This window comes from Idiotropiscis lumnitzeri, chromosome 7 (genome assembly GCF_059441095.1).
Source record: "Idiotropiscis lumnitzeri isolate Australia: NSW breed Sydney's pygmy pipehorse chromosome 7, RoL_Ilum_1.0, whole genome shotgun sequence".
In the NCBI taxonomy this organism is placed as follows: domain Eukaryota; kingdom Metazoa; phylum Chordata; class Actinopteri; order Syngnathiformes; family Syngnathidae; genus Idiotropiscis; species Idiotropiscis lumnitzeri.
Window position 1 is genome coordinate 19,231,513 of NC_142397.1, and position 16,158 is coordinate 19,247,670.

At 38.3% G+C, this 16,158-nt stretch overlaps 3 protein-coding genes across 4 annotated transcripts; 1 reads left to right on the top strand and 2 right to left on the bottom strand.

The window, feature by feature from the left end:
• Positions 1-1,284: 1,284 nt before the first annotated feature.
• sdhdb (succinate dehydrogenase complex, subunit D, integral membrane protein b) lies at positions 1,285-10,139 on the bottom strand. Of its 2 annotated transcripts, none has more exons than XM_088300222.1 (4): positions 9,857-10,139; positions 8,752-8,862; positions 6,224-6,374; positions 1,285-2,077 (listed from the first exon to the last, which is right to left on the bottom strand). In XM_088300222.1, exons 1-4 carry the CDS (start codon positions 9,891-9,893, stop codon positions 1,912-1,914), a joined length of 465 nt encoding a protein of 154 aa, XP_088156348.1. In that variant the 5' UTR covers positions 9,894-10,139; the 3' UTR covers positions 1,285-1,911. The 2 variants fall into 2 exon arrangements, with proteins under 2 accessions (XP_088156348.1, XP_088156347.1); XM_088300221.1 differs by lacking the exon at positions 9,857-10,139 and adding an exon at positions 9,475-9,583.
• timm8b (translocase of inner mitochondrial membrane 8 homolog B (yeast)) lies at positions 9,844-11,067 on the top strand. The gene is made up of 2 exons (XM_088300223.1): positions 9,844-10,148; positions 10,703-11,067. The coding sequence occupies exons 1-2, from the start codon at positions 10,047-10,049 to the stop codon at positions 10,868-10,870; spliced, it is 270 nt and encodes an 89-aa protein (XP_088156349.1). The 5' UTR covers positions 9,844-10,046; the 3' UTR covers positions 10,871-11,067.
• A 937-nt stretch (positions 11,068-12,004) lies between these two features.
• il4i1 (interleukin 4 induced 1) lies at positions 12,005-15,406 on the bottom strand. Its single transcript, XM_088300217.1, has 7 exons — positions 15,284-15,406; positions 14,970-15,184; positions 14,764-14,876; positions 13,983-14,184; positions 13,630-13,698; positions 13,394-13,530; positions 12,005-12,960 (listed from the first exon to the last, which is right to left on the bottom strand). The coding sequence occupies exons 1-7, from the start codon at positions 15,312-15,314 to the stop codon at positions 12,195-12,197; spliced, it is 1,533 nt and encodes a 510-aa protein (XP_088156343.1). The 5' UTR covers positions 15,315-15,406; the 3' UTR covers positions 12,005-12,194.
• Between the last annotated feature and the right edge of the window lie 752 nt (positions 15,407-16,158).

Here is a 16,158-nt window from a genome sequence, read left to right on the forward strand (position 1 = left end):
TAATACATAAAACAAAAGTAGTGGTTTACAGTACTACATTGCATCCGGAAAGTATTTGTTCCCCTTCTTCCAATTTGTATTCATTGTGGGCTGCTCCTTGCAGATTTCTGAAGATGAAAATGTATCCGTTTTGGCTAGAACATTTTTAGAAAAAGTGAAATGTTGCAAGTACTTTCTGGATGCACTGTCCAAAATAGATAGAGGGCATTAAGGAGTCTTTGTTTTTTTTTTTTGTTTCTTTTGACAGAATTGACTAAGAGTGTTTGAGGAAATATTTGGCCATTGACCAGATATTTGTAAGTTCACAGATCGACTCGCTGTTTTCATTTATCCGCAGGGTGTTTCATGGGGCCAAGTTAAGATGGGTTTTGCCAAGCCAAACTCATTTATTATCATTATTATTATTCAAATATTTGCTTTGTGCATCGGCAGACATTGCAATCATGCTGGACCTCAAAAGAGGTCTTCCCAAAATGTTACATCCATGTTTTGAGAATCAGATGAAGCCAAGTTCTCTTATTTAAAAGGTACACTCAAAATACAGATTGGTTAAAAAAAAAAATACTACCAACCTAGTTGGTTGAGATTATATTGGTTAGATTAACCAATAGATGGGTCAGAATTTGCCAATTTGGTTGGTTATAAGACAACCGCTTTTTTGTGTAAGCCAAACAACCAATGAAATTGGTTACAGGAGAAATTTCACTTTGTACATTATAGTTTTATTCTAGCATATATTTGTATTAGTTAATGAGATAAAGCGGCACGATGGCCGACTAGTATGCGCATCTACTTGACAGTGCAGAGGTTGTGGGTTCAAATCCACACTCGGGCCTTCCTGTGGGGGCTTTGCATGTGCTTCCTGTCTGGGTTTTCTGCAGGTACTCCAGTTTCAGTCCAAATTCCATGCGTGGTAAATTAATTGAACACTAAATTGTCCCCAGGTGTGGATGGTTGTTCATCTACGTGGCGTTTTGTTTGTTGGCAAATTAACCAATATCTTGGTTAAAATGACCAATTTGTTGAAAACACAACAATTCTAGATTGGTTGTTGAAACCAAAGGATTGGCGGGACACATAACTACCAACTCGATAGGTCAAATGTAACCACCAATTTATGGTTACGTTTAACGCATCGGTTTTTAGGGTGTATGCTTTGTTTCACTTTTTTAATGTTATGGATGAATACTACCACACATGATTGGGAGCAACAACCGCATTGACAAAGACAAAAAGCTTGCTCTGCGTACTACTGGAGGCCATAAAATAAATTGCACAAAGTGATGTAGGTAAAATGCTGACATTTATCTTCTGAAATGCTCTTTACAGTAAAGCTGAGTGACTTACAGTAAAAGACAGGTACAAGTACATGCTGTTTTGTTGTAAGAGGGAGGCAATAAACTTTTTGACCAAAATGAAGCGTCTCAAATGCAACATCAAAATACAACAACGTAGCACATCTCATATCAGACGGGTCAAAGATCAAAAGGTATGTACATGGAGTAACTTGAAACAAAACATCATCCATCAAATAGAATCCTAATGTGGAAAAAAATAAATTATAAGTCAAATAAGACTATTCTGGTCTGGAGAAAGTGACAGATGTTTTATGGAAAAATATAGCCTCGTGAACTACGATGAATCACTAACATGATATGGCATACTACAGACAAGAAAAGACATTGGTGAACTTCATTTCTTTATGCCCACAATAAGATTAGGCACGTTTATTCCCACCTTGCAGGTAAGAAAATTGCCTAGCAATAATTCAGTTGGCAGAACTGATTCATAGAAAGTACAATTACACAAGTGAATCACTGGAAATATAGTCAAAGCTGAATGTGGATATATCAGAATTTCTATTCAGCATATTTAGGCCATTCTTGTGTGCTCACCAGTCCACATTCATGTTCATTTGCTCCAAAGCAGGGCAATGGCTTTGCAGATTCCCACATCGTTGTAATTGAAGTAGCAAAGTCCTGCGAATGTGACCGTGGACAGGAGGAAGAGACCCGCATTGGCTATCTTGATCTTGGTGTCTCCATGAACATAATCTGTCAACACCTGCCCTAAACCCCTACAGGACAAAAAAAATGTCAAGTGGGAGTTTAAAACTGGACTTGCGAAGTAATCAAATCTCATTCACATTTGACTATTACATGGGATCGGTCAATTGATTGTGTCGTTCATCAGACTTCAACCGTAAACCCGAACAGGATGTGGTAAGGAAAATGCAATTTAACATCTCCACTCTGTAAAGCAATTCCACACTTGTTTTTATCTGTCTGCGTATGAGAACACATGCGAAAAACAGATGTTCATTGGGGTACACATCTCTAATGGTAGTTAAGTGGTTGCATTTTGAGACTCAAGTATAATAAAATCGCTCTTTAATTTGCCCCAAAGCTCCCATTGGATTACTTTTAATGTTATGTTACAGTATATGTCACAATATCAGGCTTAAACAATGAAAATAACTCAATTGTTGTAGTGACTAAACTCTCGATCAATTTGACACCAGTGCCATCCAAGTTAATGAACTTCAATGGGTTCACTCAATGCCAACATTCTTCGGAGCTTCAAGCTTTCTAATCCTATCAGGCACAGACTACATGCAAGCAACTTTCTGACCTTCATGTTACACCTCATTGCACCGCTGCCGCCACCAAATGACATCAGGATATTCGTCTCACTGGTTGTGGTCAAAGAGGACACAACCCGGCCTCTTAAGATAGCCACCTGGCCTGAAGGCCTTAGCTTAGGAGGATTTATCGCCACTCATGACTGGGATTTGTGGCCTGCGTCTGCCAGGCTGTCTAGTGTTTGCACTAACTGATGGACCAGCACACTGCTCAGACACTAAGTCCAAGCCACCTTTACGGGTCTGGGACCAGCTGTAACGAACCAGGACTTGACCGATTTCTGCTGACAGCCGTGCTGTGGCTGTCTGGCATTTTTTTCTTTTCCAGGTTTCATGGCGCTAAGCTTTACGCAATCAAGCTTTTGAGGTTGATAAGCAAGTTTTTTTTATAATATAAAAAAAAAAAAATAATCGACAGTTGAGCCTCGCCATACCGAAATGTAATTGGAAAAAACATTTTCGCTGAAACAAATCAAGTAAAAACAAAAATGCTTTAATAAAAAACAAAACGAACTGAAACTACACTATGTTCATAAAACAAAAGTAAAATTATAATTATAGCAGAAATTTCCTTCATTTTCATCTTTGGCAATAATTTTATACAGGAGAGTTTTGGGAAGATTCCAATCCATTTATTTCGATATTAAAGGCATGGAAGAGAAGGTCGAACGGTCGCCTCTTAATGTGTCGCACAGAAGTGACGTCATCAAGCAGAGCCAATAATAAAAAAAACTAATTAAAAAAAAAAAAAAAAGGCCCACCATAAGTCATATGACGTCGCTCCCAGGAGACGAGTTTGTGTGCGGTTTTGGCTGGAATAGATCACCTGCTCTTATTTAACTGAGGCCAAAACGCAAGGCTAGAGAAAAGGCGCTTTCCTATTTCGTTTCATATATAAAAGAAATATATACATAACATACAAAAATCAAAGTACACTCTACAACAGGGTTTAATACTTCAACAAGAATTCAAGCCACAAATCCACTTTAAAAGCACCCTAGCTTTATTACAATCAGGGTTGTGATGCATGCATCTAACTTTAGAGGCGGTACCATGGACTGCACTTATTGTAATTCTAAATCTGTTAAACTCATGCCTGTATTATCACATGTACCCCGCCGTACTTTCTGCACCAGTAGTGCGCGCACATCCTGATTACGTCATTGTTGTTCAAAAACATGGAAATGGGTCCGTAGGAACGGCAAGTGTGTCAGCATCAAAGTGTGCAGAGACATTTATGTCTACTCTACGGCCTTTGAAAAGTAATCCCATGGCTCTCGCCAGCCAATCTGGGGTGCTTCAGCGTTTGCTAGCGCAAGCTAACACTTGCTCGTGCTGTCGCTGCCACTAACACTGGCTACAGGCACCATACAAGTACATTGTCTGCGTAGTTAAGTCATTTTTTAGCACCCCTAATTGGCGATTGAATGTTATTTCACGACGTCATTGTGTTCTTGAAGAAAATGGCCCCAAACAGAGTTTGGAAGACAAGTCAGGTCAGCCTCTACGCTGCCAGGAACAACTTCAAAATAAAAGTGTACTGAGGTATTGATGTCGCTGTATTATTTAAATTAGCCTTCTTAGCACATTATATGAACAATGTCAGTGTCTTTTAATAATAACTTTTTATATTGCAGGACTGTATGAAATAAAAAAAAAAAGATTTTTTTTTTTTTTACAAAGTCAATTGATATTTCATAATGCCCTTTTCCACATGGGCTTTTTATTTCATTATACCGTTTTTCCGCACAATAACTTGATCTGTCAATCAAGTCACACTGGGCAGAGCCAATTAAGTGATTGGCTCATCCATTACACAGACAGCACCACTTACATTATCATTTCAAGCGGGGAGGGTTAACACTAATGCTGAGACGCCTGAGCCTGAGGGCCACGAGGCAAAATGGCTATGGAAGTGGTTACTCAAAGAAATTGCAAATCGTTTGGATAGAAATGGGAGACCTTAAGCTCAACCTGAGAGAGGATTGCATTAGGAGGATGCAGGGTCTGGAAGTTCACCCAACAGTCCAGCCTCGATGCTGCCAAATGCAAACGCCGGTGACCACACGCAGACGTCCAATCCACTTACTTAATAATATTACATGAATAAAAATACAGACGTTAATATAGTGTGAAATATTGCCAGTTTTCCACAGATTGTATACTGTAAATCACATTTTCTCATAGTTGGACTGGTCCTTCAACTCAGGTGCTACTTGTATATATTAATAGTGAAGCTCAGACTGGCAGTCAAAATCCCCATTCTCGAATATCGTTGACCACAATTTTATACTTTCGACACATACTTTTGGTGCATTATTGCCAGAAGGTGGCCAAAGTTGTGAGAGAACATAAATCAACAATCATCTGCTCTTAAGAGTCCCAACTAAAAGCACATCTTGTTGGTTCTGCTATTGTAATTGTGTGATGTTAGCATGAAAATCATTCGTAATTAACTGTATTTTGAGATTTGGGACTATTTACAATGGGGATACTCAACCAGTCAATTGCGGCTCCCAGACAGACCGCGGACTTGGCCAAAGTTGACTGCAAGGGGTGTAGAGGAAGAGAAAAAAAATAAATTCTGGGTATGTGCGCGCATGTTATGGTTACTATATAGTTTGTGTTGGTGTAAACGACAACCTACGCACCCTACCAATCTCACAAGATAAAAGTAGGTCACCATACTCTTATGGTGGTGTGTGACTGGCATCACAGGAAGTTTTTAGCAGGCAGCGGTCGCTTGCAGCTTGTGGTAAGAGACGTACATCTACATTTTTTTTTGTTTTCATTTAAACCTTGTTTGTTTGATCTGAAATGCAGCAACGGCATTTGCAGGGCTGTTCCTGCACTTTACACACACTAGAAAAGAGCATCCCTGCCTCCTCCTTTCTGTGTCAGGTGGGCAGTGATTTCCTTTTTAAAAACTCAAAAATCGACCTCTCGTGTCTGATTCAGTTTTTTCTTTGATTCGTGGTAAGAGTAAGTTATAGATATTGCTCATTATAGCATGCATGCTTGTGCACAATTGTGAGAGGAGCAGAAAGCAATGCGATGTCTAGTGGTTGTGTTACAACAAAAATGTGCTATGCGATAAGTTACTACGGGATGTAAAAGTTGTGTGGGTTTGTGTTGTTGACACAACTGGTCAATCGTGGAAGGTTGGCTGCTTGAAAAATAGATATTGGGTCAAAAAAGGTTACAACCCAAAAACTAGTCAGGATGCTCAATTTTTCAACAAGCTCGAGTTAAGTATTTTTTAAATCAAGAAAATTTGCTTGCATTTTCAATTTTATTATTTTGAAGAAATTAATTAAAAACAAATAGTTTAAAATCGCCTTCTGGTCATTTTAGAGGTATTTTTTTTCAATATTTAGTTCAGATTTGATTTTTTATTAATTACTTTGGGGGTTTGTATAAAAATAAATAAATTTAAAAAATGGAGGAAAAAAAAAAGACCGCCCCCACTTGCCCATCCCTAATTAATGCTTGTTATCAATGTGTTTGTGTTGGAGTTTGTATCTACTGTGGGTTAATATTTGATTCTCAATCCAATGATCAACCTTTGATTGTTCATCTTACCAGTGTCCATGCAGGGTGAGTGCAGCAGCCAGGGAGTAATCTATAGCAGGAGAGGGGTGAAAATAGGCAACAGGCCCCATGGCCAGCAGCAGAATGCTCAACACTCGCTCAGCTGTCCAGTGTAGAGAGGCAGCTTTGGAGCTGGAGCTCGCTTTAAAATAGAAAATAAAAGAAATATACCTTAGAACGCAGTAAAGACAGGCATCATCAAGAGGGCAAAATATAATACGACACAACAGTGGCAAATGTTGGCACATTTGTATGCAGACTCCGATTTAGCCTAAGTTTGAATGTGATTGGTTACAATAAATAAATAAATTAAAAAAATATATATATATATATATTTTTTTGTAGTTACCCTATTAAAAATAATTCCCAATTGAGTTGTACAGGGCATAGCTCACATTTTTGGTGGAAAAATATTGAGATGATTTATCTTGGTCAAATTTGTTAGATCAAAAAACATTTGAAGAGTAGCGTGAAGTTGTCGTATATTCACTTCACGTTATTACTACTGGAGTGGCAATTGACTTGTGTGAGGTTTTGTTGAGTGTTGTGGTGAGACAATGACGTTGTGTTGAGTTGGAAAGAAAGACATGATATTATGGACTAAGTAGAAGTAGTAAATGCCCACAACAGTATTGTTTTATTCTGCTCATCCAAACTGCAGACCCTGAAACTTAGTATGACAGACTATACATGTACAGGGTAGAAGCCAAATATGGGTCAAACGTGTGTATGTATTACTTTTGTTGAGCACTTTGTGGCGCCGTGACTGAGCGTATAAAAGGGAAGAGGAAGAAAGAGCGGACAGGTATTGATTAGAAAGGCATACAGGTTTTGACTGCTTTGGTGGAGTTTCTAAGACCCTATGGATTGTGTTTTCTAGCGATTTTAGGTTTGAGGATTGATGAATAAACTATACCTTTTAGAAAACCACTCATGGACTCTCTAATCAATGACACAGCCAAGCAACAACAGATAACAAAGCCGCCAGCGCGTCAAACCAAGCCATTCCAAACAAACAAGCAATCAATACTTCAGTTGCCCACTATTAGACTGGCTAATATATGAAGTGGACCCTCGAGTTTACAGTTCACAATTTAGTGGATTTTAGAAACGGACAGAAAATTGTGTCCAGTCCATTCCAAACACGCCTTTTGTACCAAAGTAGGCAAAGTCTGTCACTTGCACATTTGGCCGTTGTTCGACTGGTGCTGTGGCCAATTAACAGAGTGGTACACGTGCTGGTTGCGCCCATGTTTTCACTGATATACACTGCAGACCACAGCCAGCTAACAAACATGGTGGCCATGTTGGTAGGGGGGATGTTACAGTGCAGGGCACTTCACTAACTGTAGCACAGGTAGCACCAACTTTTTTAATTGGTTGCATCGTACAGGATTTGGTTGCGCGCTTTTTTTTGGGGGGGGGGGGGGGGGGGAGTATACCATGACCATATTTGCTGATGTGCAGTCATCTCATTTGGTATACCATCGTTACATATGATGTTAAGATTGACAAGATACTGTATATATGAAAAATATGTTGCTGTCATAAAACTGTTTGCATCAAGCAGTGGCTGAGAAAACAGGTCAATTATTTCATAAAACTTTAAAAGACGACAATAAGAAAAAACAATCCCATGTCAAAAACTTAAAACATCATTAATAAACAGTGACATAATAGTTGAAAGTGAATCAACTTCCAACTAATTTTACCTGTATTACTGCAACTAAATGATATAAGGATACTAATTGAAATGCTTTTGATAAAATTCCAAAATACATTTTAACCACTTTAGAACAATGGAACACAAATGAAAAACATTTTACACGTTTAGACAGAACTGATATTTGTATTTATATCCAGGACTTTACAAGTCTTAGGACAGTGGTCCCAAACCACCAGGCCGCATGAATGACAGAAAAGGAAAAAAAAAAAACGTACAGTACATCTGCTTTATTTACAAATAGTATGCAAGGCATAAAAATATTTTATTTTGAAAAGTGACCGGATTCTCCGCATTACATATTTCTATGACTGACATTTGACGCATGCCGTCTCGTAATTCCAAAAGACCTAGTAGAAAACACACATTCTTCAAACACACTCACACATTTTATACTGGAGTGATTTTGGTCCAGTGTACAGCTGTTTCTTGTCAAGCCCTGCTCTTGTGCATTTAATCGTAATGGTGGTGGAAGCGCGTTAACCTTGCAGCACTTCAAAGCAACGATAGCCCCATGCCCCCCAACCACCAGCGACATAAGTTTGGGTAAAGTTCAAAACTTTTCAAACCGTTTCAAAGTTGTTGGTTTTTTTTATTTACAAAAACTACTGTATTGAACTGGCATTTTGAGCAAATATATATATATATTTTTTTTTTGTGCGGTATCGGGTGTTTTTTGGCCATGAAAAAAGCCTGCTTTAATTTAACAGACAAACAAATTGTGATGAACAATCCCTCCCCCTTATGAGTCCATTAAATCGAGGTTCTACTGTAAAGACAGCACATGTGCACTGACCATTCAGGGATTGCGACGCATGGATCCTTGCAGTAAGTAGGCAAGTCTGCTCCCGATATTTTTGTGGTACAGCGAACGTCCTTGCCAGAAAGGTGCTTTGGTAGAACAGAGCTGGGGAGAAAAAATGCATAAACGCAATATTAAAACTGAACATTACTTAGACAACAATATAGTTTTAAAAATTAAAAACGAATATATTGTATGATAGATAATTAATCACTTCCAAAAAACAAAAACAGAAATGGAAACATCCCCTCATTCCATAAACATTTAGTGTACTACAGAAGTATCAGTTTATTGTGCTAATGGTGTGAATATAATTTGACACTTTCTTAGCAATGTTTAGTTAATTTGATGAAGTAATCCAAACCGAACTAATAAGTGAATTTAGACAAGACTCCTGAAAATTATTTCCTCCTCAATTCTGACAAATTTACTGGAGTGTCACGCATCCAGAATCTAACATTCCCATTCGCAGATCACTTAGAACGGTTGATAACTGCCGATACAATTCATTTGCTAGCTAATTTAGTTGAAATCAGCTTGCTAAACTAAAGTCATGAACTTGAGAACAGAGCCACAGTTTTCTGCGTAGCATGTCTTACTGACAATAACAAGACAATCAATCCGCCAACCATTAAACAGCGTAGCTGCCGAAAGAATTGCCCAATTCGTGAGCAAATTCAAAACAGCAAGCGCTGCAAAATAGACTCGTATTCTTACGATGAACTCCTCTGCGACAGACAGAACTCAACCGCACGATAGCCGCCATGATGATGAACCAACCAAGGTCATCACAGTTTACCCGGAAGTTGTTGCTGAAGCATCCTGATACAAAGATCTTTTATGTAGGATAAGATTGTCGCTCCAAATGCCTACCAAACGCTATCCAGAACATTTTTAAAAGACAATCATAAACATGATCCTAAATACATTTGTGTACCTTCCCCCAAAAATTATGCATTGTTTATTTGTTAATTGTGAATCTATAACAATAAAATGTCGAGTTGGTTTGAAGCACGACATCTTCTTGGAAACGATCGACCCTTTTGGTAGCGTAACTTTTACGTCATCAAAAGTGAACTGATTTACAAATGCTACTCACCGAACGTCACAGGCGCCGTTGATGGAAAGCGACACATCCCATAAGTTGTATGTCTGCGATCGTTCACGCGAACTGGCGAAGCAGCGGTCGCTCGCCGGCGCGGTTACGGAAGGTCACTTTCCCGACGCTTGCTCATAACCGTTTACGCTAATAGCATTCCTGCGTATTTTAAATAAATTAAAGAAATACAATGGACGGTTTTGACAATCTCAGTGCGTCGGAGAAAGCGGAAGCGACAGAGCTTCAGCGGCTGATCGCCATAGAGCAGCAGAAGGCTCAGTTCCAGGCCCAGGTTTGTAGCCCAACGTGGACCCGATATGATGATATCACATGGACTGCATTGAGAAGGTGGTTGGGTTATTATGAAAAAACAATGTAAATCAAACGACACATGTTGCGACATTAGTCCTGTCATAGCTGTTGTCAGTTTTATATATTTTCAACGGACAAGCTTATTCCCAAAAATTCTAGTTTATTTTAGGAATGTCATTCCTGCGATCAGTAATTGCCGTCGGTACATGCATGAACTGCATTTTTGCGAACTGCGACGTAAGGCTAAATTGTTTGAAAAGCATTGTTTTTGTTGAGGTTTGAATGAAACGCGTGCTACTATACAAACGTAACCTGTAAAATTTACAAAAAAAAGATGTTCTCCTTACCACTCTCATTCGAAAACATTAGCATGTAAATCACATTTACAACATTGACAGTAAGTTGAAAAAAAAGGAAACAAAAGTAAATAACTTGCAGTTGTAATGATAGCAAAGATGCAATTTAGTTTTTGATTGAAATGTCTATTTTGCTCATGATACCAATTTCCATTCGCATCCTTTGTGCTTATTTTAGGTGCACAACTTCACAGATGTGTGCTGGGACAAGTGTGTGGACAGTCCAGGTACAAAACTAGACTACCGGACAGAGACTTGTCTTGTGAGCTGTGTGGAGCGATTCATCGACACCACCTTGACCGTCACCAACCGTTTCACTCAAATGGTGCAGAAAGGCACTCATTGAACGAGGGACTGCATAGACCTTTGTTGACCTTTTGGACTATTAGCATATATATGTTTTGTATTCCTGACATGTTTGGGGTTAGGGATGTGTGGAGTGACAAAGTTTCAGTGATCTGCTGTCAGGCATGTTTGAGCATTTCATATCTGAATCGAGTCATCAAATTTGAACAGGAGTAAAATATCTGATATTGGAAGAGAGTGGATCTCATCAGGATTCATTTGTTCACTTATTTATAAATATGCCTGTGGGATGCATTTCCCTTAACAATTTAAATACACCTACATACAAATAAATACTGCAGCATCTCGTAATTAAAGTAAATTATTGGAGCTCGTCATATTACCTCAGTTGATTTTGTACCAAATGTAATCTTTATAAAAAAAAAAAAGGTGACAATCAATAGTTGTATGAATACAATATGCAAGAACATACCATATCCCCACTATTAACTAAAATACTTTAACTCTGTTACAAAGTCTGCATTTACAAGACATCAACAGTAACACGGCATTTTCACTTTCAGTCAGTTATAAATGTCAAGCTATTATAAGGTAGTGTAATTGTGGTAAGTTATCAACATATTAGTTATGTTGCAAGTAATTCTGTGTAGCTCTTGGACTGATGTATTTTAAAACTAAATTGCAGCTTTTATTTTCAAAATACCACCTGCCGTAATGGATGTTCCTAGAGAGTGCAAGTGTATCTAAAAATGATTTTTATTAAGTCAATTAACTTACTGTAGAAATTAATTTTTGGGAGATTATGCTAAACATAACTTGTAGCTTCAATACAAAACCTTTATTTGTGACATAAAAATGCAAAATAATTTGTTAAATAAATACACATTTTACTTAAAATATTTGAGGTGCAGTATAGACTAATTGTGATGCTAAAATGTTTGCTTCAATAATCACATGAATATAATGAATGTGTCATGGTCAAGATACAATTCGATTAACGTGACAATATATGTGTCCAGGTAAGCACATCTTCACATTCTTGTGCATTGCACTGTAAAGTCAAATCAATGTCATGAACATGCAATACAATAAAACTTTATTTATATACAGCATAACATACTCATTATCTCAAATCTCTTACTGACCTAGAGGACCCTAGCTGGAAAATAATTACATGATTCTAAAAATTGAAATATTCCAGGCGATTGAATTTTCTAAAATAGAAAGTTGGGGCAAAAAGTCATTGGAACAATTTCACTTCAAAATTGTATTTAAATCACAATTTTATCTTTATGTACCTATAAAACATTTTGGACTGAAATGTAAAATGCCACTTTTAAATGTTTATTTCCAACCCATGAGGTTTAAATTGTGAGGCTATTAATATTTTTGGCCGCTCTGAGAGCAGATTTCATGGACGTTTCTATCCACCCATGCGGTAAGGCCGTATGTTCCCCTGCAAAGTGCACACGTCCCTCACTCTGGAATAGTTTTCTGACATAGAGGCCCTGATAGGGTGTGAACAGGGCAAACGCTCCCAGGCTGTAGGGGTCCAAGCCCCACTTCTTCACCAGTCCACCAGTAAATAGAGACCTGATATCCTCTCCATGGATCCTAACCAAGTCCTCCAGGATGAAACCCATCAGCTCATCTTCGCTCACACCTTGAAAGAGGGTGGAATCATCAGAGCAAGTGTAAGATGCAAGCAGGGCCCCCGCATCTGTTCCGGGGAAACCATGGCTGGGGTAATAAATAAAGCGAGCTGGTCGGTCTGTGATGCTCTTCCCTCCCCTGATGCCCTCTTTCTCCCAAAAGCGCTCCCTGAAGCTGAGAATCACTTTGGTGGAGCTCGCGTAGTGAACTGAGCGCAGGGCTTCCATCTTGTCCCCAGAAAGTGCTGGATCGAAGTTAATGAAGAGGGTCGCCTTGGCTGTGGCTGTAACCAGTGCCTGGTCCACTGTCAGGTTGTTCAGGGAACCTGGAATACGCAGGTCCTGGTATGTCACTGTCACGTTTCTGCCACCTGATTGGTTGATGAGTGTAACTCTGGAGTTGAGGAGGGTTGTGGCATTTAATGTGCGGTAAAATGCCATTGTGAGGTGATCAAAGCCATCAGTCACCTCAAAGTACCTGGAAAGAAGAATCCAGAGTTTACACACATTTATATAATTATGTATACATAAACACATTTGTCTGGACCAATATATATAATTGAAAACAGTTTTTATTATTTATTTTATTTAGACCTTTTCATAATATTTGTCACCAATAGTCGCCAGGATAATTCCGGGTGGCAAGTGACTGACTTTAACTAAAAACAACAACAAAAACTTGCTGTATTTGGAGTTGCACTGACAGCTTTTAATCCATTTTTCAATTCAATATTAAGTAGAGCTGAAAATTAACATATTGTATTGGTGCTTCATGATACCTTGATATAATATATAACTATATAATACACTGCAGTCTATATTTAAATATAAATAATAAAACAAATTTAAAAAATAAATGAAAACCTTTACAAATAAAATATGACTCATTATATATCAAATTATTTTCTTACTCAGTGTTGTCATTGATGTCAGACTGGACATACAACATCTCCAGCATGGATGTGTAAAAGAGGCTGTTTTCATTCAGGATATCGCCAATCATCCGCAACGCACCACGACTCAGATTACCCACTTTCACCAAGAATTCCTATTGACAAACACAAGAATTATAATCATTTACAGTAATTTGAACATTTCCTTAGTCACAATAAATTAACCTAAACAATATGCAGTGCATATTTCTTACTTTAACTGTGTAGGAGTCATACTTTTCCAACATGGCACTGCAGCCAATTGTTTGAAGATCATCTTTCACCTGTGCAAAGATTGAAATGTTTAGTGCATAAATAACAATTTTCAATGTGAAAAATGAAAAGAATGAGTAAAAATACTGTAATTGAATGTACACTACTATAGCAGGATATGTGCAGTATATGAGTGTTCGGGGATAGCTGTTTCAACTTAACAGCCCTGTGATGGACTGGTGACCGGTCAGTCAGATCGGGTCGGCTTCAACTTCCCACACATCGTGCACAGGATTAGCTTCACAGAAAATTGATGGCTAGATTGACTCTAAGAGACCCGGGAATGTCTTCAAACCTTCCACAGAGTCTCATTGAAGAGCTGCGCAGCTGACTTTCCCCTCTCGTCCTCGTTCAGTGTGTAGTTAAGCACATCATGGTTGTTCGCCACTGCAGAGTTTTTATGAAGTTTCCCATTTAGCAAAAAGTAGGTGTTCTGGTCGTCTTGGATAAAATGGTTCAAGGGTATTTGTAATTTGGACGCAAAGGAGAGCAGAATCCTGTGGAAAAGATAGCATGTTACTGCAAATGCAAAGAATATGTGAATGGGCACAATTTGTTTCATTTTAATAAATGCATGCAGTAGATCCAGGCAAACAAACACTTCAATTCAAGTATAACATAAATTATTTGAATTCTCTAATCTTGGTGTTTTCTTCTCTGTCGTGAGTTTTACAACTAAACAAAAATAAAACATATTTATGTGATTCGACTGCCTCAAATGCTCCTTCCATGCAGTGTTCATTGTGATTGTTCTCATAAGGGAGCCTTAATTTGGACTGGTCACCAGTCAGTTGCCGGGTAAATGCAGGTAAACAGCCATTCACATACACACCTATGGAGAATTCAGGGTCTTTACTCGGGTTTCAGTCTAGGGTCAGAGAATTTCCCGACCACGAGGCAGACGTGATAGCCACGGTTGCTGCACATCATTAATATTCTCAGTCAAAGACAAATGGACATCCATTGTCTCTTTTTAGCTTTACTTAAGACTGTAAAAGCAAAGGTCTGACATTTCTTTTCAATCATTAATTTATTATAAATAAAATAAAAACTGTGTCAAAAGGCACCACACTCACTTATGAAAGCTGGGGATCCGCATAGCGCCCACCTCTGCATACCAGCCTTCTCTTGTGTTCCTGAAGGTCTCAACGCGTCCTCCAATACGGTGACTAGCTTCTATTATGGTCACCTTGATGTGCATCAGGTCACATTATTAGTCTTCTCATATTTTCATGAAGCACGAGAGTTTTTATCCAAAAAAAAAAGAGCTGAGTCGCTTAACCTTATGGCCGGCATCTTGCAAAAACTTGGCTGCAGTTATTCCAGCAATGCCCCCGCCAATAATTGCTACGTGTTGAGGTGTCTTTGTGGCAGGGAGTCCTTTATCCACAATATTGAGGAGCTCACTATAGTCGGTGTCTTGAAGGCATTCATTGAGGGGGTCTCCAGTGATCCCGCTCATTACAAACACCACAACCCCCAATAGAACGAAACTCACTGACAGAGACAAAGAGCATGTTGATTTCTATAGTCAAATTGAGCAGCAAATCCATCTTAAGCGCTTAGGTTTATATTATTACACAGCTTAATACTTACAAAATTTGCACACTGATATGCAAGTAATCATCTTGACAATGGAACTCCACCGTCTAAACGTCCTGGTTCTGTGAATACTGTCAGAGGAAAATGAAGCCTATAATGACAAACCATTGGTTTTGAGGTCATGAATAAACGTTAAGCGATGAAAAGTTCAAAAGTTGTCCTTGAAATACAGACACAAATTCATTTTTTTACTTACCTTTAACAAAGGTAATGTCTCATAAGTCGTCATCTGCTTATTCATGACTGTCCCTGCTGAGCTAAACTCTTAACACATTTGCACTCTAAATGAAGGCACCCTGGAAATCCTGGATGATTGGCATGTATGAATTTGCATATAGAAATGAGGGGCCTTGTGGCTTAAAAGGTCTTCCAGAAAGATTTTCCCACACCGGCTCAAGAGTCAACCACACTGAACAAATAAGATTAGTGAGGTTATACTAGTCGGCACAGCCCATTTCCTCCATCTTCACTCATTCTAATACTTGACTTTGCTCATTTATTATTAATCAAAAGTATTCCATACTGGCAGGTCAGACAACAGTATTTAGTGCACGTACACCACACTAACAATAATTACCTTGCTTTCCTTAATTCAATAATTCGTTCTGATTGGATTTTAAATAGTGCTGTCAAGTGATTAACTTTTTAAACTAATTAATCACAAAAAATTCCATGATTAATCACGATTAATCACATTTTTCAACTACTATTTTTTGCGAAGCTTGTTACATATATTTACTTGAATAATATCGTCGAATTGATGCAAAATCACCAAATATGAAGTATATTTAATTCAAAGACTGTTCGCATTGATTTCTTTGATTCTTGCACACGATCAAAATGGAGATTTCATTACAGGCATTTTTCAT